Consider the following 21,810-nt stretch of genomic DNA (forward strand, 5'->3'; position numbering starts at 1 on the left):
CCCCTCAGTTCAATGCCTCAACAGTTGTTTGCCAGTACTGCTATCTGACCGCTGACCGTGCCTGCCCCCTTCTCCAACCCCCAGCGAGCATTAAGACTGATACTTAGGATTGGGACCAGCCCTCCAGCTGCTTTTTGCCTCCCCACCTGTCTGGCCTCACTGATGCCACTTTCCCAGGCCTGAATTCACCTGCTCTTTTACTCTGTCATTGTGAATTTGTGACAGTGGCAACCCCAATATGTGCAACTGAGCTTATAAAAATGATTGCTGTGAAATGGATTAATTTTGGTACCATTTGAAACTGTGCTTGTATTTCTGTGTTGACAGATGTAAGCTGGGACATCTGTACATTCAATCATATGTTGGGATTTCAAATGGAGCCTGGGGGCAACAAACCAACTTGCTTCTTACCTTTCCCATGCATGCTCTCTGGCTCCCTTTTCTCAATTGTTGAGTTTAGCTGTTAAGTTTTGTCTCTTTCTGTATAAGAAAATAATGAATAAAAATAAAAGCAAATGGCATCAACTTCTCCCTTGTCCTGGTCCATCTTAGAGCCTAGATGACTCCCTAAATTGCCCAGAATGTGGAAGGCTGGAACCAAAATCAGATTGTGTGGATAAGGAAACAGCCCAAACCAGTTTAGGAGCCAGTTGGAAGCAGAGATAGTCTGGATCCTGAAGTTTGTGCTCACAGTGTGTAATATGATCTTTTGTCCCAACCCCCTGTGGGATGAGGTTAGTAAGATCTGTCAGAGATGTTGTTTAGCAACTTCCTAGTCACATGATCCCTGGTTAAGTGAAGGCTCTTTGAACAGATCCAAGCTCGAACTGTGCTCAGGATTTGAAGTTCCAGAGCTTTCCCAAGAGATAAGTGCCACAGGCTAGCACCTTCAAGGAAGTTAATACACAAAGAGGCCACAAACTTCTGAAGTGTTAATGTGAGGAGGATACATGTGCTGTTTCTAAATGTTCACAGCTAGAATTTATTGAATCGTTTGTGTTAGGTCTTCTACCTGTATGAACTGAAACAAGCCTCACAAGTTATGGGGTTTCTAATCAACTCTTACTTTACAACTGGGCAAAGCACAGCCTGATTGGACATGCCATTTTACTAAGGGCTCATGGGGAAGAGGTGTATGCTCATCTCATGATTACAGACCTTTTCTCAATTATCTCACCCCATGCTATTCCAATGGCCCTAGGTGGCCTCCTGAAGAGAAAGGTCTGAGTGCTGTGACTTAGCTTTCTGGGCTGCTATCACAAGCCACCAGAGTCTGGTGATTTTTACAAGAACTTGTTTTATCACAGTCCCGAGATTGGAAGTCAAGATCAACATCCCTGCAGAGTTAGCTCTTCCTATTTGCTTGGGTTGAAGCCCTCTTCTCCCTGTCTCCACATTGTCTTCTTTCTGTGCTAGTTTCAAACAAGACTCTGGACATGTTCCTTCCCTATGGGCTGGCAAGGCTGGAGGAGAAGATACTATATCCCTATCACCCAAAGAAAAGACAAAAGGTTTGGACCCTGTCCTATGATTTTTCTAGATGAAAAATACTGTTTTCAAGAATCACAAGAGTAGTAACTCCAATAATAACAGTGATTTCCTACAGTGTTGCCAAAGCATTCAATCTGTGGGATTTATTCAGTTCAACAAGGATGTGTATGTCATTAAAACAAGACACTGTGGAGCTAGAGAGATGGCTCACACTAGCTGCTCTTCTAGGGGAACCAGGTCCAAGTCACAGACCCACATGTTAGCTCACAACCACATGTAACTCCAGTTCCAGGGGACCCTCAGCCTTTTTTTGGCCTCTGTTGGCACTGCACACGTGTGGTAAATATGCAGGCATGCAGGCAAAATAGCCATACATATAAAATAAAATAAATAAGAAATACGAGAATGTTTTTTGTTAGGTTGGTGGTACTAGATAACAGGAACCCAATGGGTAGGGCACTCAGTGATGATACTTTAAACCGAGGGTACATACAAGGTTAGGTGCTGATAGAGAATCGACAAGCTAGGATAGTCTTGTCTTAAGCCAGGAGGCAAGTTTCCTGAAGGTGTATAGTACAGTATTCTAGGTCCCAGCCACCAGCATCACTGGGTACAGTTGGGGTTTGTATATAAAATCCATAATTAAGGTGGCAGAGGGATAATATATAAAAAATTCAAGAGTATAGAAACCCCTTCCTGTTGTTAAGGGAACAAGAAGCCAGGGTAACATGAAGGAAGTCTTGTACAAGATGAGGTGCAAGGCCATTTAGGCAATATTCTGAATGGCTCTCTACCCTAGTGATAATGGGAGGCCACAGAGAATGCTTTAAAGAACAAGAAGACCTGTCCTGGTGTGCTCTAATCTGCTATATGGAGAAAGGTCTTGAGAAGACCACGTACCAGATAGGTGGGCCAGGTGTTTGCAGTCATCCTGAAGAGAGACAGACAAACAGAAATATACTACTGATAAGGTTTTGCTCTAATTTTGGTAGATATTGTGGCCATTTCAAAAGGGAAGATTATGAAGATGACTATGTTTTGTTACTGAAATGGACTCAGTTGATTCTTTTGTTGGAATGTTTGGGTCACTCTGGGAAAAATGCATGCTATAATTAGGAGGCAGAACTCCGAGAGGGAGCTGATAATTGGAAAGAGGGGAGAAGGCATTCAGATTTAGATGGTAGAGCCATTACTGGTGAATAGTTTCATTGGAAGAGCAACAGGTTGGGAGAAACACAGATGGAGCTTCATTCTGGCATGGGTGTGATGTGGAGGATGTGGGGCTAAGGAGGGTTAGAACAGGAGGAATCACTGTTGCCCAAGTTGCCTGAAAGATAGTGAGTGAAGGCTTGAGAGAAGCCATCGAAGCAGAGGGAACTGTGAAGATTTTGATGAGGAGGAGACTGTTTCTAGAAGGACAGATTGGACAATAATATGAAATGTTTCCAAGAAGTGAGTAAAGGTGGCACCTAGAATTGATTTATTAGACTGAGTCAAGGAGGAAGGTATCTGATAACTCCAACAAGGGCTAGTTTCAGCTGGATGATAGAGCAAATGGGATTAGAATAAGTAGTGTGGTGCCTGAGAAATGGAAGAGGAGAGATGATGTTCATGGAGGTCTCAATTTCAGAAATCAAGAAAGGCACTAGGAAGGTCTTAGATACTGTGTGAAACTTACAGCAATTCAGAATCCCTAAGCATGACCTCTGTGCAAGGAACAGAATGCTTCACATTACATGACCTTTTAGCTTTCTGCGCCTCAGGTTATGGAGGCACAGAGAGGATACCTTGGGTGCGAGTCTTAAAAAAAAAAAAAGAGTCTAGCAGTGAAACCCAAAGACTGGCCGTAATTGGAGGCTCAGTTAGAGCTGTGACTCACTTTCGTCTTCATTTGTCAGCAGGGTGTTGAGATACAACCTGTCTACTCACATCCTGTTTCCAAGAGTGAAGGGCAGACCAGCACAGAATAGTGGTTGGAGCAAGTTTCCGTAAACTTTCTTTACTGAGCAAGCTCTTCCCCAGTACTTCTTAACTGCCTGCCCATCAGAGACTATGACAGATGTGCCACTGAGTCAGTGAACTGGGTCACATCTGGACCTCTGTGCTAGCCCTCCTCAACTTTTCCATCTGTATGTTGGAGAGATTCTTGGGAAAATATCAATTGTAGACATGAGAGTTGTAATGGGAAATCTTACTGTTAACTTGGCCTGATTTAAGAGCAGAAGAAATATCTTTTGGTGTGTCTGTGAGGGTATTTTCCAAGTTTAACAGGGGTGGGAAGTCCCACCTTGAAAGCATATGATATAACTCTATAGGTTGGGGAGTGGAGTCACTGATGAACAAGAAAGAAGAAATAAGCTAAGTACCAATATTCATCTGTCTCTGCTTACTGACAGAGATGCAGTGTAACCAATAGCTTCACCATCCTGTGACCATGTCTTCTCCAGCTTAATGGACAGCCCCAAAATCAACTCATCCTTTTTTCTGGTGTCTTGTCATGGCAGTGAGGCCAGTAACCTATACAAGAGTGTTTGCTGTGCACCTCGTGTATGAGAAAATGTATATCGAGTCTATTTACTTCTTTGACAACATCTCTATCCAGGTTACAGGGGCAGCTTCTGCTTATCCGTTTGCACTGGCTAGTATGAGGTGTGCCACCACTTTTGTTCACCTCTTCATTATCTGTGGCCATTTTCCTTTGTCTTTTGCTATTCCTGACTTTTACATCCATATTACATTTCAGCCAGTGGCCATAGAAACAGTTGAAAGCAGAATAATTTTCATCTGAGAAATCAGCATGTAATTGAGGATTCCACAAGGTCCGTTTATCAAACCCTGTTCCTGGGAACTAGCAAAAGTACTATCCACCATAGGCTTCAATGGTTCTTTGGAAACAAAGGTCACCACTTTAAGGGACATAGACATTAGGCCACTGTATGACTTAGGGGCATGTGACAGAGCCTCTTCAGGTCTCAAGATCTGCTAGTGTTTTGGGGGGTAAGGATTCTTGGGTCAGCAGAGAGGAAAGGAGAAGATAGATTTTGGACTTGGCAGTGACAGAAGTTGTCTACACTAGAGTACTCCCTCTTGTTGCTCACTATTTTTAGTGGGCAAACACTGGGAAACTCTGACTTATCCCTGAGGCCATCAGCCAAGAACACCAAAATCACCCTAACCTTGGCAGCTCCTTCAGTTGTTGACCCAGTTTCCCTCCCCAGAGGAAGCCATTAGGTCCTGTTCAGCAGCAACCTACAGGTACAGCAGCCTCTGGCTATGAGCACCAAGGTGTACGGTAAGCTTCTTGGCATCGAGTCCTACCTCCTGGGATGTAAGCTAAGACTGGCTCTGTCTGAGGCTCCAACTTGACTTCACTGGAATAGCTCATCCCTTCCACTGAACGTATTTATACTCATTGCAGAGTAGGTGTTGCTGTGATTGAGCAAATGTCTCTTTGCTCTCCCTGTTATGCTGGCAAAGCTCTAGACAGCGCCCATCACATTCTAAAAAGAGCAGGCATACTAGAGTTCCCAAAGATCCATATACTTTTTCTCTGTCTGATTAATGCTATCTGCCCACAGAGCATAGCTTTATCCTTGTTCGTAGCACTTACCATACATAATCGTGACAAAAGACAAGCATTCTGGGTGAGCTCAAAAAACTAGAAATTGAGATTGAAATTTGAGTGATCCTATGGCTGCTCCAGGTAGTGCTGTCACATTTTTTCCATTCAAGGTGTTTTATTTACTTATTTAAAAGAGATTTGCACATACGTAAGTGTGCAAACTGATGAGGTTTCACAAAGACAGTATCATTCAAGCATCCACTTTGACCTTAGCCATCCACATTGTACTTGAGTTTTAAGGCAGAAGTCCCATATACAAGCCTCAACAAGCTCGGTTTGACCTCTGACTTCTAAATATCAGTTAGATGGTAGTGATGAAAAATAGTGAAAGGAAATTTATTCAAAGAGGTGGGAAGAGAAACAGATAAAGGGGACCACTGACCCCTAATTAGTCTTTAGATTATTGATGTGAACTATAGTTTTAAATTGAGGAAGAGGGTCAAAGAATATGCATGATTAGCCAATCATGCTCAATATACAGTCCTCACTGTATACAATAATATACAATCTCTCACTATCATCTCAGTTCCAATTCTACAAGGTGGTCTTCTAAGTTGTTAATATGTTATTACTGTCATCATCCCTCGGGGATCATTTAAGCTGCTTCAGAATGTAGCATTGCCATCACAGATGATTGCCTTCATATGGGGGCTGCATGTATAATTGTTTTCATCTTGAGACCAGCTTTTCCTACAAGGGTTTGCTGTTCTTGGAATCCAAGGTGACTGCAGGTTTGGGACAATGACTTATCCTTGTGTCTGTAGCCTTGAAGGAGGATGAATAAGCCAGGGAAGCAGCAGATGTTCCTTGAAAGATTGACATTTGTATGTAGACTCAAGTAAAAGTCAGACTCAGAGTAAACAAGATAGACATAAGGGGCAGGCAGAAATGGCAGACCTTCATCCTGTTGTTAGTCAGTCACCTCCTGGGTCTAAAGCCAAAGCAGCTCCTGTGTATCTGTTACAAAGGAACCTTCTGTCCACACACCTCATTTCTAGTCACCTTCCTTTCCACGTGAGAGAAAACTTCATATTTGTTTTTCCAAGTCTGATGTATTTCTTTCAGCAAAGTAGCACATTTATGAAACCCAGGCTGCAGATAACAGTAGTCTTTATATAGAGATATAATAAACATGCTAAAAAGAAAAGAATCCCATTAACAGCAGCCTTTAAAACACCTTACAGAGTGTGTGGAGAAGTACTTCTACCATGAAAAGTTTAAAATTCTGTAGACAGTGAAGAAGACTTTAGATGTTGGAACACCTCTCATGCTCATGGATCAACAGAAATACTACCATGAAAGGGGGCCTTCCACTTTGTATTTCCCTTCCTCTGCTCACAAAGACCTTTCTTCTCCAGCCGACTCCAGCTTGACCCTGAACCCCTTTGTTTGTATATCCTGTCTCTTTAAGGCTCCACTGGGCCCCCTTCTCTTTCCTGTCTATTGAGGGTAGCAGCAGCAGCCTGGGGCTTGAAACATGACATCAGTACCAGCTGCTTCCAGGAGGTTGAAGATTGTGTAAACCTCATTAGCAAAAAGAAGCTCCCAGCTGCCAGATGATACGATCTGGTGGCTTACTTGCTTGAGTTGGGGAATGCAGCTGTCTAAGACTAGGCTGTAGGCAGGCCTTGGAGGCAGGAGGTCATTGCTCTCAGTGGCATTTAGGTTTTCTCTCAAGACCTTCTGTTAATGAATTATTGCATGCTGCAATTGTTAACATTGCCTTCTTAACACAACATAGAATCACCTGGGAAGATGGTCTCAATGAATGATTATCTGCATTAGGTTGGCCTTTGGTCGTTGTCTAAATTAAATTAATTGATGTAAAAGTGCAAGAACTGAGCTGAGCATGCATGCATTCATTTCTCTCTGCTTTTGGCTATGGATATGATGTAACTAGCTGTTTGAAGTGTGTAAATTGAATTTTCCCCAATAATGGAGTCTAAACTGGAATTGTGAGCCAAATAATCAACCCTTTCTGTCTGAAGTTGCCTTTTTGTCGGGTATTTATCAGTGAACAGAAATGAAACTAAAACATAAAGGGACCCCAAAGAAGAAAGTGGTTAAGAGCAGACTGCTCGGTAGGGAGAGTGCCTAGGGTCTGTTAGAAAGCCCTGTTGGTTCCAGTGCACTTCCCTGAAACCATGAAACACAGTTTGAAATTTTACACAGTTTGAAATTTTGATTTGGCTTATTCTTTCACATGAAGATGGGAAAGTGAGTTTCAGAGAACAAAAAAGCAACTTATGCAAGATTCTCCATTAATAAGCCTAGGAGTCACTTCCTGGTAGCTGACTGTAGACCTGGGCTGCTGTCACCTCACTGCCAAAGCAGGTGGAAAAGGGAATCTGAGTAGAGTGTTCAGCTCCTGTAACAGCTGGAAGAGGCTAATGGCTGAGAGGCATTATTGGAAGCAAGTGATGATGCAAGCTGAGAATACCCCCCCACAGAGAGAGAGAGAGAGAAAGACAGAGAGAGAGAGAAAGACAGAGAGAGAGAGAGAGAGAGAGAGAGAGAGAGAGAGAGACATCAGTTTGTGTGGTTAGACACCTTCTTTTTTGTACGAGCTAAATACCTTTCAGGGTTCAGTCTGAAACTCGCAAATAATTTAACTGGATGTGTTTAGTCCCAGTGGAGCAACACCTTAAGGGAAAAGATGATACATTTCCTGTGAAGAAGCTTGGCTTGAAGGGAGAGAGTGTTTTCACCCCGTCCCTTTGTGCTAATAACACAGTTCATATTTTAATAAAGATTCAAGCCCTCCAGCAGATAGTTCATAGGGAAGAAATGCAGATCAATTAACATATAAAAATTGTTCAGCTTTATTCATAATTAAAGCAAAGTAAATTAAAGCAACAATGAGATAGATAACACTTTTCATCCATCATAATGATGTCCATTTAAAGAGTCCCATAATATCTTTTGTTGATACTGATATGAAGAAAAAAAATTATTTCCTGGGTGGACCTCACTTTGCGCATCCTCTTTGAATGTACTTTTATAGTAGTTGGCCTGTATAACTCAAAGGCATCAGCATGCATGCCTTTGACCCTGACAGTGCCACTCCTTGTTCTATGGACACATTCATGCAAAAAAGGAACGCACAGAAACACCCAGTCCCACTGTTTTGTAGACACAAACAGCGCTGGACACTCATGGTGTTCACAGGTGAAGGAGAAAAGTAGTGGGATGAATTGGAAAGAAATTTTGTACTTCTGTTCTGAAGCAGGTGGGGACTCCAGAACATACTGTGGCTAATAGCACACTCCTCAGATATATGATTTCATTTGTGAGAGGTCTTTGTACACTGCAAACATACAGAAATACCTCGAAGCCAGAAGTGTTCTGATCTCTTCTTTCCCATTTGCAGAAGCATCTGTCTAACTTGCATGTGAGAACGCCTTGGCTTTTCTCTGGGAGCCTACCATTGAAGCACCGGCTTTCTCCAACCCACTTTGCACATTTGGTCATGACCATCCTTCCAGACCTGAGTATGACGGAATTTCTGGCAGAGCTGTAGACCTTTGAAATTCCAAGATTAGCAGAATATACAGTCGAAGACTTTCATAGTATTTGTATTCCAATTTTAGGGACATTTCAGATGGAAATTAAGATATTGATAAGGTTATATAAACGATATGATGCTAGACATGTACTATGGAACAAATTGAAATTAATGCAGAGGATTGTGTCTTATTGCCCAGCCATCCTTGGCACTCAATGCAAGAGAAGGTATACAAAGAAAGTAGAGTATTTCTGGATGGCCCCAGGGGCCCAGGAATGGGGAATCAAAGTCTCCCCGCTCTTGCTTTGATGCAGGTGTTGGGTCCCTGTGCCACCAGGGGGCAGTGCCTCCATGTGCACAAGGACCATTGTTCCTGTTCCCAGGAAGCCCTAGTGGGTCAAGTCCAATTGACCACAGAGGTGTCTGCTAGGAACCTTAGCTCAAGTCTATATGAAAAGTCAGTGCTGCTGACTTCTGAGCTCTTGTCTCAATCCAGATCCAGATCTGTTAGTTCTATTGTCTTTCAGACAGACTGGAACACAAACAATAGCATTGTTCAACCAATACTGAGGTCTTGAAGAGGAAGGGCAAGACAGGGTTCTCAAGTAAAATACAGGACATCCATTTACATTTGAATGGTGTATTAACATGAATAATTTTACCGCGAATAGATTCCAAATGTTGCATGGAACACAGTACTGATGTGAATAATGATTTTTTTCTTATCTAAACTTCATATATTTCATACATTCTTATTTGCTCAATCTGGCAACTGTGTTTGGACAGAAATGTAAGGCCCAGCTTCTGGAGCTCCTAGGTTTTACTGAAGGCACCAGATACTTTCTCTGCCGCTAAGACGTGTTCCTCCACAAAGCTCAAGTTTCACTGTAGCCCTTCCAATGTGAGAATTGTTCAGGACCCCAGGAATGTAGTAAAGTCCCACTTAAATGATTTATGAGCTGGATAAATGAGCTGGGGGTGTCTCCAAGCCACATTCTCTCTATTAGTCTTATTTTCTCCCCTTCCCTCCTCCTTTTCCCCCTTCCCTTCCCCTCATCTTACTTCTCCCTTCCCCTTGCCATCTGGACTCAGTTGTGATTGATTCCTTTGATAAATAACCTTTTCTCCCTTCGCTGGCTCTAAGACTTTGAGCCAGGGTTTGACCATTAAAAATAGCATCAGCCCAAGGCACTACAGAGGAACATAGCAGAAAGGGTGCACATGCAGATTCCTAAGTATATAGAAATTCATTTCAACAATTGAATACTGGAACTGCAGGGAAGTTGGCTGGCTGGGAATTTGAGCAAGACTTATTGCTGAAATCCTGGAGAAGACCTTTGTATTCCTACTGGAAACCTTAATGTTTGCACTTGATTCTTTCAACACATTGGTTGAGTACTAGCACCTGACTGAGAGGAAGCCATTTTGTTTAAAGTCCATTAGGGATAACATTCACAGCTACAGCATACATTCACAGACATACTGAGAGCTGAATGTCTGATGAACTCTCTGGTGATCAGGACCTGACTAAATTGACACATGCAGTTGGTCTAATCTATAGGAAAACTAAGGCAGAGCTGAAACATACATCAGGGTACACAAGCCCAGAATGTCCCTCCTTGCTTCCTGCCCAGGATTCAGATCAGAGAAAGCCATCTATTTTGCTTGAAGACTCTTCATTGGAGGAGGCAGGATGTTCTGTACAGAGAATCTCCTCTGATAGAGTGTTGTGCCCTAGATAATTGGCCAGTGATGGGCTTGTAGAAACCATGATAAGCATGGTATTTATCACTGCTTTGGGCACTTATGGATGCTTGGGCCCTATGCCAGCGCTTGTCTCTTCCTAGACCATGATGGAGGATAGACCCTCCTACACGTGAGTAGCAAAATCAAGGGGAGATGAATCAGGGCATCTCTCAAAAACAGCATGGCTTAGAGCACTATCTCTTCTCCAAGTTGCTTACATTGCAGAAGAGAAGGCCACGAGACCCACCAGAAAAATACAGTGGGAACATAAGGTGCCAATCCAAGGCCTGAGCACAGAAAGGGAGAACTGGCCCCACCCTCTTGTGCCAGTATATCTCCCTCACATTTCTACCCCTGGAAGAGGCGAGCTTCCCAGTGTCTTCTCTGTGCCATCCACCCTGAGCATCCTTACAAATGAATACCTGGTGGTGATGGCAGAAGTCCATTCCCATGTCAGAGAAGAGTATAAAATGTCTACTTATGAAGATCTAGGGATTGGAAACATTGAGCAAAGCCAAGGACAACCAGTGATGGCAGGTGAGAATCCTCTAAAATGACTCTTGGCTATAATTAATCTTGTGGGTCAACTTGTGCTTCTACATCGCACAGCCATTGTGTATGCTGTTCACTTAGTCTGGAAGGCTATTTGTCTGCTTTTGGTATTTCAGTGTTGATTCCTGCTTTTCTTCTGACATATTAGCTTGTTTTTGTTTTTAATCATTAATGAACCATTTACTTATGTGAATTTATGTGGATGGATTATTTTCTTATTTGTATTTTCTGTTCTCTCTTATATAGAGATGTTGGTGTTTTGGATTTCAACTCTTGATCATTGCTCACTTTAAGGAATCCTAGGCCCAGAGTCAGGTCTTCAGTAAATATATACTTATCTGCTGTACAGAAAAACAGATAGGCTGAGCATCAGAACTGAATGGGTATTGGGTGATTTCTGCTGTTTTCAGTGCCCGGAAAGTTCTGATAAAAACTTTTAACAGTATTCATAGCAGTCTTTGTTCTTCTTTCTAGAAATGATGGAATGTGAGTCCTGGTCACTAGGGGGAATCCAAAGACGTCCAAGGGCAGAGCAAAAACCTGGTGGATCTGGTTCAGGCCAGTCATTTTGGAATGTGACTGGTCCTCGTCCCAAAAAAGGGGTATTGACAAATGGTGGCTAGCTTATGGTGGGGAGTACTTACTTTTGGGGCTCCTGTCTTCCCACGGTAGGTAGGTCTACCTAGAAGTTGATGGTAGGGAGGAGGAAGCTTCCATATATCAAGAAAGCAAATGAGAGCAGGGTAGATCATTGGAAGTTTAGGGATGTCCTGTATGATGCTGGAACTTGAGTGTTAGAAGTCTGCCTAACAAACATGTTGACCTGAGACTACATTTAATAGATCCTCTACATTCGTAGGCCTCTCATCCATCAGCTCAATCAATCCCAGATGGACAATATCAGGAGGTGAGAGTGGTGTGATTACATCTCTAGAGAATACCTGCAGGATGCTTCATTGCCATGGTTCTCTACACAACATGGTATAAGAACTACTTAGATAGCATTTACATTTTATTAGACAGTATAAGTAATATAGAAATTATTACAATGATATGAGAAGATATGCTTGTGCTATATTCTAATATTATGACCTTTTACACAAGGGATTTGAGAATCTGCAGAATTGGGTAACCACAGGGAGGGGGTTATTCTAGAAACAGTCTCCATGTGTACCAAGGGATGACTATACAATTCTTTATAAACCTCCATTGTGTGAAATGATGTTTTCTTTTAAATTACTTAAAATCAAATGGAAGGTTTACATTATTCTTCAGTAGGTAGCTTGGCTTTTCAAAGGGTGCCTTCCTGTAAAATATCTACCAAAGGACAGAAAAGCCTGTTACTGCACTTTCCTTGCCACAGCACACAAGGCTAGAAGCTGCCAATAGGCATAGTGTGGGGGGCACAGGAAGATGAAATGACATCGGGGGACTCCTATGGGGTACACTGTTGATTCATGCACAATGTGGGGCTGAAAAACTGACTTGGAATGGTGTTTCCTTCCTTTATGTAGGGTCATCAGGTGCAGATGCCCCGTATGCCAAGAGATCAGAATCAGGGGGATGCCTATCTCCAGGAGTTTCCTGGCAACTTCCAAGCAGGGAGGTTCCCTTATGAGCGGTAAGAGCTCAATTATCTTGTTCCTAGCTACTGGGGGAGGAACAAGCAGAGCACAGGGCCATAAGGACTGTGAACATCCCAGTCAAGAAGCAGTTGTGTGTACCTGAAGTATTGTGGTAACATTGCCTCCTGGCCATTTGGGATCTTCATATGCTCTGGCAAACCCTCACACAATGGAAGGACAGTGGCCTTTATCCAAAAAGCCTTCAGGCTTACCTTATTGCTCTGTATCTTTTCTATGCCCACCAGCACCTCTGACCCATGTAACCTTTCCTCCCAACAGTCTTGAGGCAGATATAGTGGCAGAGATTGGCCTAGAAGAGCTCAATTGGCTGGAGATGGAAGTCATGAGAAGGCAGGTGAGCATCTGTTGTACATTTGGAGGAAGCATCCTAGTACTTTGGAGTGGGTAGTTTGGGCAGCTATGAACAAAACCACCCCCTGAGTTCTCATAGCCTTTGTCATAATTGTATCCAGTAGTAAAAGAAGTGAGGTTGGGCTCTCCTTTCTGTTTTTCTCAGGCCTCAAGGCTTGGATACCTCATGTTGTTGTTTACCTTTGACTTTCCTTTAGGCTGGAGATGCTAGACAGGAATCAGGGAACAGAAAAGGAGGTGGAAGGGGCAACAAAGACTCATTTTGTCTTAAGGTCACGCTTTCCCCTACCCTTATGCCGTGCCTTTCTCATGAGAGTGATTCCTACTTACAACCCCTGTGTTTGGTCCCTCCATAGATGCAAGTGATCTCTGGGCGGCTGAGTGACCTTGAGGAAAAGGATTCCACCTGGCGCCATAAGGAGACTGTGCTGTTCAGCTTGCTGGTCTCAGTCTGCATAGCCAATGTGTGGCTTTGGATGCGCCAGTGAAGTTTCACAGACACCACAACCCCGTTAGAGCCATCCCTCCCTCTCCTGTTCCCTTTGCTTTCAGGGATGCCCTTGCCCACCCCATTCTATCTCCCAGTAGCCCCCCCACCCCCCTGGTAGTAGTTGAGTCATTTTACTCCTCTGCTCAGACCTCCTGCCTGGAGATGAGCTCACTCTATTGTGAGATTCTAGCAGCTATGAGGCTAGGGAACCACAGGTGTGCCTGGGTTGAGACATCTTTCCTCTAGAGGGATTAAAGAATGGCGAAAGCCCTGAAAGAAACACTGGTATAAATACCTAAGCATCCTGCCCATGGAGCAGGGCTCTGTGGCCTGTCCTCTGTAACCCAGCATTGCTTCTCCTCCATCCTCTGTGGGCAGGGTTTGGTTTTGGACTACTCCCTTGTTTGCTTCCACACCACTCAAGCCTTTTCTTAAAGAATATGCTCAATAAATGCTTCATGACCGCAGCAAAACTTGGTGCCCGCAGTTCTTCGCCAAACTTACTTTGGGCAGGGTTAGGAGGTACACTAGGGCCCTGATAGCCTTCTGCTTCAAGAAAATGTGCCTGGATCTGGGTTGCTGCTATTTCCCCTAGGTCCCTGGGTGTCTTCCACTGCTTATCATTCCCCACCCTCACTGTCTCTAGCCCAGGTTTCCCATGGGTGTCATGTCAATGATTGCTTGTGGGACAGGTCAGGTGGTATAGTGACTCAATCAGAGAAAATGACATGGAAAGGACCATTAACCTTTCCATTTCCCAAGGGGAAACCATGAGTTCCTGAGAGGAACTATAGGTCTCTGGGGTTTTCTAGCAAGACAGGGAAAACACTGTGCCTAGGCTAAATTCTCCCTAGTCCTAGGCTAGGGAGTGTCCTGCTTTCTACTGAGTATCTCAGGATGAGGTCCTGAGAGAGCTCTAGAGGTGACAGCCCTGTCCTTTGTACTGATAGCCTTAAAAGTTACATCTCAGTTAGCTCAGCCAATAGGCGGTCTTATGTGACAGCTACTCCTTTTTCTGGGACCAAGTGGTTGACACATTTGATAGCTTTAAGGTTGATTGCCTGTTGGCATGGAATTAGCATCTTCACTATCTGAGTTCAGATTTGTGTGTGAGAGCGCTTTACATAGATTTTTTTTTTTTTTTAGCTCAGGGGGGCTCTGATGGAATGAATGGGAGAGGGGCTCAATGACAGAAAAGTAAACAAGACAAATCTTTCTGGGAACCTAGAACTTTTAAGTCACCTTCCTGGCTAAGTGGAACTTCTCTAGACAGCGAATATATCAAGACATCTCCATCTGTAGCAGAATGTGTGTCATCAAATATGAAGAGAACTGTGTATGGGGGTGGGGAGTGGAAAGAGAGGAGAGAGTAGGAGAGAGGAGGTAAGAGGGAAATGGCGAAGAGTGAAGAGGCTTGAGTCCCAAATCCTATTTGGCCATTACTCTGTCACCTCTCTCTCATCCTTAGGGGCCCCATGCAAAGCAAGGCTTCCTCTATTTCCAATATTCTGGGGACTGATGTGCTACTGAGATGAGAATACAGGGTCTGCTGTCAGGTCAGTGGGACCCTAGATATGTAGCATTGGAGCCTCACCCTGCTAGAAGGTGAGAGAAGGCCACTTAATAGATGCTTAGTAAGTTTTCTTTCTGGCCCCAGAGCAGTAGGGTGCCAGAGGAAACCCTTTGCAGAAAAAAAAGAAAAGCCACTGCCTAATCATAAGTGTTTTGCCCTGGAAGGGAGAGCCAAGAGCACCATGTGCCCCTCTAAATGGGCCCTAGAGACTCAGCTCAGAGTAGGGTTGGGGGATTTTGTGGAAGACATTCCCTCCACTCTCTGCAGCCCCAGGGAAGAATGGGGTCTGTAACGGCTCTTTCTCTGTCCCACCAGACAGCTCCCAAATAATGACATGGAGATTTATTATTATGAAAGCTTGGCTTATAGCTTAGGCTTGTTCCACTAGCTCTTATAACTTCATTTAATCCATTTACATTCATTTACATTTTGCCTCATGGCTTTTTACCTTTCTTTCATTCTGTATGTCTGACTCCCTTCATGTCTCATTGGCATCTCCTGCACACCTAGATTCATCTCCCACTTTTTCTTTCTCTTACTTGAAGTCCTGCCTATACCTCCTCTTTGTTGTTCAGCTTTTTATTATGCCATGTGTTTTCACGCAGTATACAACTATCCTACAGCAGGGGTCCACAATGCAGATGGTTAAGAGAAAAAGGGAGAACTCATTTGTTCTCACCCATTTGTTCTCACAAAGGTAGCAAGCATGTGGCACTTCCTTCCACCATCACAATGCTCCCACTGCTTTGGTGTTGTGAAAGGCATACCTAGGGTAGAGATGGGCTTATAAACTAGACACCATGAGAGAGGTCATACCTCACATGGTTGGTCTAAAGATGCATCTTCTATACTGTTCCAACTTAGCACCACAGGGCAACTACAAGGAAGAGAGGGCTGCAACTAGGTTCAGGGAAGTCTGCCCTTTGGGGCCTGGGTGCTCCTGTGCCTGCGCAGACAAGACATGTTTTCAGTAAAGGTCTGGTTGAAAATATGTTGTGAAACAAAGGCATCCTCCTGGGAGCAATTTAGCTGAGTTGCAAACAAACAGGCTGGTGGTCCCCCTGGAGGAACACCTCCTGAGCTAGGTGAGCTCAGGTGGAGCCTTTGGAAGTGCTCTGACTGCCTCTCTGACTACCCTGCAGTGTGGCTGCTGAGATATTTCAGACAAGGCTAGGGGTGGGTTCCTTCCAATAGCCTGCTCCATCTGGGAGATCTCCCAGGTTAAACCTGAACTGCAGCCACAGCTTCCCTCGATCATCTGTGTGGCAGCTTGGAAAGTTAGCACTGCCCCACTTTGTGGGTTTCCTTAAGAGCCACAGGGACAAATTGGCTAATGGCAGGGTCCTCTGCTTGTCCCTTAGGCTGTGATCCATCTGAAGCATTTGTCCTCTGATTGTATTCTCCTCTATTCAAAACTGTGACTCTTTTCATGGAGAAGCAGCGTGTCCAGTGTGCATGGAATTGGGAAAGAAGTCATTTACATCTGATGACAGGGGAGGAAACTTTTCAAAGACATGCTGCTTAAATCACCATGAAACATTACCCATACCACCTAGGCCTAGGATTAGAGGAACACAGAAGCATCTTATTGCCTAGTGGCTTCTGAGCGTGTAGAACCTAGTTTTCACTGCCTGATGCATCACTGAGGTACAGCAGAAGGAACAGGCTGACAGGAAGCTTTCCACCAGTGTTCTCAGAGAATAATTTTGTTCACAGCTTTGGACTTGGAATTTTAGGAACACTTTTCTGGGAACTAATCTTTTTTTTTTGTGGTAAATATCAGTATTTGCCATCCATGTTACATTTTCAAAATTTCCAATTGTACATGCCACACATGAATACATTCTCCCGAAAAAGGCAGACATTAGCTAACACAGCCCTTACCTCCTCCTGCCAACCCGCTTCACATGGCTAAATGTGTGTTCCTGCAAACTCTCCAGGCTGTATTATGCAGAGTTAATATATATCTGTGCTTATCCTAGGGTTTGAGCCCAGGACGTATGTAAGTTAGAACTCTCCTGGCTATCACCTGAGGGAGGGGCTGGTCTTCCATGACACCTGTGCAGTTGTGGAAACTAGACGCTTCCAGTATAGCCCTCTCTACCAGTCTGGCTCCAAGTCACAGCCAGCCCTGGACAAAGGCTGAAACTTGATATTCCAACTCTTCTTTCTCACTTAGTAGCTTGGGGAAGGAAAGAAGACAGCAGGTTTTGGGACCGGAAGGTGTGGGCAGGGACCTAGGAATACCTTGGAATCCTGATCTCTTGAAAAAGAGCCAAAGGGTTACTTGCCCCTTCAAGTCTCAAATTCTAACCCCTGTGGCTAAGTCCGTCGAATTTCCCTGTTCTGGCCCATTCTCAGTGTCTGTTATTTCTCCCAGATTTCTCCCTGATGTAGCTTCCATTCAGGTAGGCATTCTGGAACTCTGTCAACATTTTAAAGCGGTGGTTTGGTGGCCATGAGTTTGCAGTCTTCAGACAGAAAGCTGTGTATCTGCTCTGTGCAAGGCAGAGTCCCGCAGGGAGCTTGGGAGGGGCCAGCTAAGCTGCTTGGACAGATAGGAAACCCAGTATCTAGTTGTCAGCTGTTGGCAGCCTGGGGTGCTCAAGGTCCATATTGAAGATAGCTTCTCCAGGGCTAGGGGAACCCTAGACTAAGCTCTCAAGCTCACCTAGCTGTGATTATGTGCTCCATTGGGCCTCTATTGGCTTCCTGGGCTGGCATCAGGCAATGTGGAATAGCTCTCTGATTGGGAAATTGTTGCTCTTTGTTGGGGTCTCAAAGAACCTTCCCTGGCTGAACAATAGAAGAAGTAAGACATCTCTGCACATTTCAGTGCTCATGAGCTCCCAAGAACTTGTCTTTGATTGGAAGTTGTGTGGACAGAAAAACAGATGCTGACTGTGGCCTTGGGACTCTGCCTCTGAAGCCATTTGACTGGTGAGCAAATGGGGCTGAAACTTTCCTGTGTCCATGGGCTAATGACTTCTATGGAGGGGAGGTCGGGGCTGGAACTCATGAAAATAAAACCAATAGACGCTGAAGCTATGATTGCAAGGACCCTTCTGTGTAGGCTCTCTGGTGGGGTAAGGGCAACTGGTTATTTAGGGAAAGTTTTGTATCTTATCAAAGCACCGAAGTGAAATACTGTGTCTTCTAGGAGAGTTGTGGCAGGAAATGTCACATTAGACTTTCCCTGAGACATCCAAACTTTATTTTTTTAATAGGAAGATGGTGAAGAGGAAGACCGACTGCTTGGCTGCACATGATTTTTGCAGGGGAGTGGGGAGCCTGTGGGCCTTCACACAGCATTTTTCTCCTCTGTCTTTCTGGCCTAGAGCATTTCCGGGCCTCCAAACCTTAGACCATGGGGTTACACAGCTTGCAACTCTATGGTTGTGAAACAGCCATTGTAGGAGAAGTCACATGGTCTTTCTCCAAGAAATACTGCTGAGATTTCAGCCTTTCCTCTGGCTCTTAGAGGGTCACTCTGTCTGTCCCAAGAAATCCTTAGAGTAAAGCACCTACCTTGGAAAAATATTCTAATTATCTCTTTAACTTCTTGTCCTTCAGAACTGTATGGATGCCTACAGCAGGCCACTCAACTTGTCCCATATTTTACTGATACTTTTTTTCTCAGACACTTATAGCATTGACATTGTGTTAGGTATTATAAAGCATCTAGAGATAGTTTAAGGAATTTGAAAGGGATTGGAGAGATGCCTTAGCAACTAAGAGAACTCATTGCTCTTACAGAGGACCTCAGATCAGTACCAGTGCCTACATGGTGCTTCATAACCATCTATAACTGTAGTTTCAGGGGTTTCAATGTCCTCTTCTGACATCTGTGGGCACCAGGCATACAAGAGGTACGTATATATGCATGCAGGCAAAACACCCATACTCATAAAATGAAACAATTCATTTTAAAATTCTTAAAGAATGTGGTAGAACCTGCTTGGTTTATAAAGAAATATGTTGCTAGACCATTTCTGAAAAGGATTTGAGCATTATCAGATTTCTGACTCTCAGTGGGACCCTGGATTCAACTACCCATGAGCATTCAAATACCACTGTGGTGTTTTTTTTTTTTTAATTACATAAATTGCATTTTCAGTCTCTAGGAACCTGTTTTGTGTAGTTTTTTAAAATATAAATTCCATACTAAAACTTAATTTTTTGAATATATATAAAGGTTGTAAAAACTTTTAATGTATTGTCTGTTATTTCTAAACTAATTCTAGGCTTATTTCAATGCATAGCTTTGTTTACTTCTCATTATGGGGAAATAATTTGCATATCTTGTCATTTTTAAGTGGACACATTATACAATTTACCTTGTTGAATGTTGGAGTTTATATAATTTATTTTTATATTTTATTGAAAATAGGTTATTCTTTCATACATTGCATGCCAACCACAGTTTTCCCTCCCTCCCCTACTCCCAGCTTCCATCTACCTCCCCTTTCCCTGAGAACCCCCCTCCGTTTTCTCTTCAGAAAAGAGCACGCCTTCAAGAGATCAGGTAAACAGGTAAAAAAATTACAATAAGATAAGTCAATGGTCTTCATATCAAGGCTGGACAAGGCAGAAAAAAAGTCAACGAAATAATTCTTAATGATACTCTTGTACTCAGAGATCAGTGCCTTGTGCAGTCATGATCAGAGAGACTTCCTCTGGCAGCAGATGGGAATAGGTGCAGAGACCCACAGTTAGACGTTACGCCAAGAGAAAGTCTAAACTGGAGGTCTCACTTGGGTGGCTCCCCTCAAAGATAGGGGACCCCACTGAAGAAGGGGAAGAAAGGCCATAAGAATCAAAGGGGATGGATGACAGCAGGAGAAACTGGCCTACAGAATCTACTAAGCACATATCATAGGGCTCACAAAAACTGAAGTGGCAAGCACGAGGCCTGCATATATGTTTTGGTTCTCAGCTTGATGTTTTTGTGGGACTCTTAACAGTGCGAGAGGGTCTATCTCTGAATCTTTTACCTACTTTTTATGTTTCTAATAACATTTTGGGGCATTTTTATGGATTGCATTTGAGTTGCTTGGGAAGAATTGAGTGCATTTGGTTTATACTTTTATGAGTTTTCAGTAGGTTCACAACATTGCTCAGTGTAGGGACTACTCATTCCACACTGGTGATCAAGGCCCTTCTAGATACTCTAATCAAGACCCCACAAACAATCAGGTGTCCCTGGCAAGTTGCATCGGACTCCATCTGAAGACTGAAACCTCTAATAATATTGAATTTAGGAGGAAGGTATATGTGCTAAGCTGAATATGTGACAGGGTCCAGCTTTATGTTCCCAGAGCTTGTTTATATGTCCTCTCTGTGAGTCTGTCTATGTCTCTCTATTTCTGTGTCTCTGTCTCGTCTCTCTCTTTCTGATGCTCACCCCTCTCCCAGTACCCTCCTGTACACACCACTGCTGCTCTGGTCCCTGGAGTCTTCTTATTCCAGGGAATCCATTAAGGTCCGTTTTCATTTCTTCCTCTATGTTATAGCCTAAAAAGATCACAGGGAAAATGAGGGTTCATTACAATGCTCACTTTGTTTCCTTCCTCCTAAGGATAACTTCTCTTTGTTGCCTAATGTTTAAAGTCTTGAGAAATGCCATTTTTATACCCTTTTCCCCAAACTATGGCTATTGCATTTTTGGAGAATATATTATATTTCTGTTACTCTGTCTTAACCAATAAATAACGTATATTTTTAAAATGAACCTATCTAATGTGAAAGAAGCATGAAGTGAATAATGGAAGGGGATAGGTGGCTTAGAAAAAGTGAAGGATTTATTGGGAGGGGCCCATATGGCTTCTTATTCTCTCTCTTTCACACATAGCTGTGTTACACCCACTAAAGTTAAGAATGCATCCGTTGTAGTTACTTTTCTCCAGGGGTCCTGGATTGATCAGTTTTTAAACTACACACACACACACACACACACACACACACACACACACACACACACACACGCTTTAGCCATGCAGATCATTAACATCAATGAAACCCGAGTACCACCTGCCAGTGCAGAAGACCTTTCACAAGGACTTCAACTTGCTGGCAGATTAATTAGAGAATGGGAAAGCTCTTTCTCACCGGGGCTCATCACCCTTGCCCTTGGTGCTATCTGCCTGATCTGCGTACACTGCCACAGCATTAGACAGACCCAGGGCAACTTTCAAACAAGACAGATTCTTTAGCTCAAGAGAGTGCCTCTGCCCAAGTATGGCTGACAAACTAATCACCAGAGATGGGTAAGGTAGAAGAGGGAAAACATACAACCCAAGACAGGAAGGTTACTGGCCTGAGTGACCTCTCCAATGATGGGTAAGGAATTATGCAGACGTCCTCTGCCATCTAAGATAGGTGTTAGTTTAAATTAAAAGAAAGGGGGACCCGTAAGGCTCTGCATGGATCTTCAAGGCACCTTGAGCAAGCCTGAAGCTGTTGGCTTGAACATCTTGCCCCCTGAGTTGTTATTGGTACTCTTCCTGTTTTGCTAACACACATCTGCCGGGGAGGAGCTAAGAGTGAAAACCCTGTTGTTTTCCACCTTGCTGTGAGTCAGTATATAAGCCCGCTCCTTACCCTCAATAAATGGCATTCAGCATTCTGCATTCTGACATTGCTGTTAAACGGGGAAAAAAGAAGAAAAGAAAAAGAAAAAGTGAAGGGACAATTCATAAATTATTCATCCAAAGCTCATTCATTATCTACAATGCCAAGAGCCAAGAAAAAATGGTAGCTTGGATTAATTTAACTGTGATAGAGATATTGAGCTGGTGATGTTTTGAATGTAGAGCTTTGAATGTATAGTATGAA

General features: G+C 43.5%; 2 protein-coding genes across 2 annotated transcripts in view; both read left to right on the plus strand.

Annotated features, from left to right (window-relative positions):
* Cnga2 (cyclic nucleotide gated channel subunit alpha 2) overlaps window positions 1-21,810 on the plus strand; it is a 38,310-nt gene that overhangs the window by 6,363 nt on the left and 10,137 nt on the right. The gene's annotated exons all lie outside the window — the stretch shown is intronic.
* Fate1 (fetal and adult testis expressed 1) lies at window positions 12,374-13,865 on the plus strand. The gene is made up of 3 exons (XM_051178254.1): window positions 12,374-12,537; window positions 12,821-12,896; window positions 13,270-13,865. Exons 1-3 carry the CDS (start codon window positions 12,446-12,448, stop codon window positions 13,399-13,401), a joined length of 300 nt encoding a protein of 99 aa, XP_051034211.1. The 5' UTR covers window positions 12,374-12,445; the 3' UTR covers window positions 13,402-13,865.

Source organism: Phodopus roborovskii, unplaced genomic scaffold, assembly GCF_943737965.1.
Source record: "Phodopus roborovskii unplaced genomic scaffold, PHOROB, whole genome shotgun sequence".
Taxonomy (NCBI): domain Eukaryota; kingdom Metazoa; phylum Chordata; class Mammalia; order Rodentia; family Cricetidae; genus Phodopus; species Phodopus roborovskii.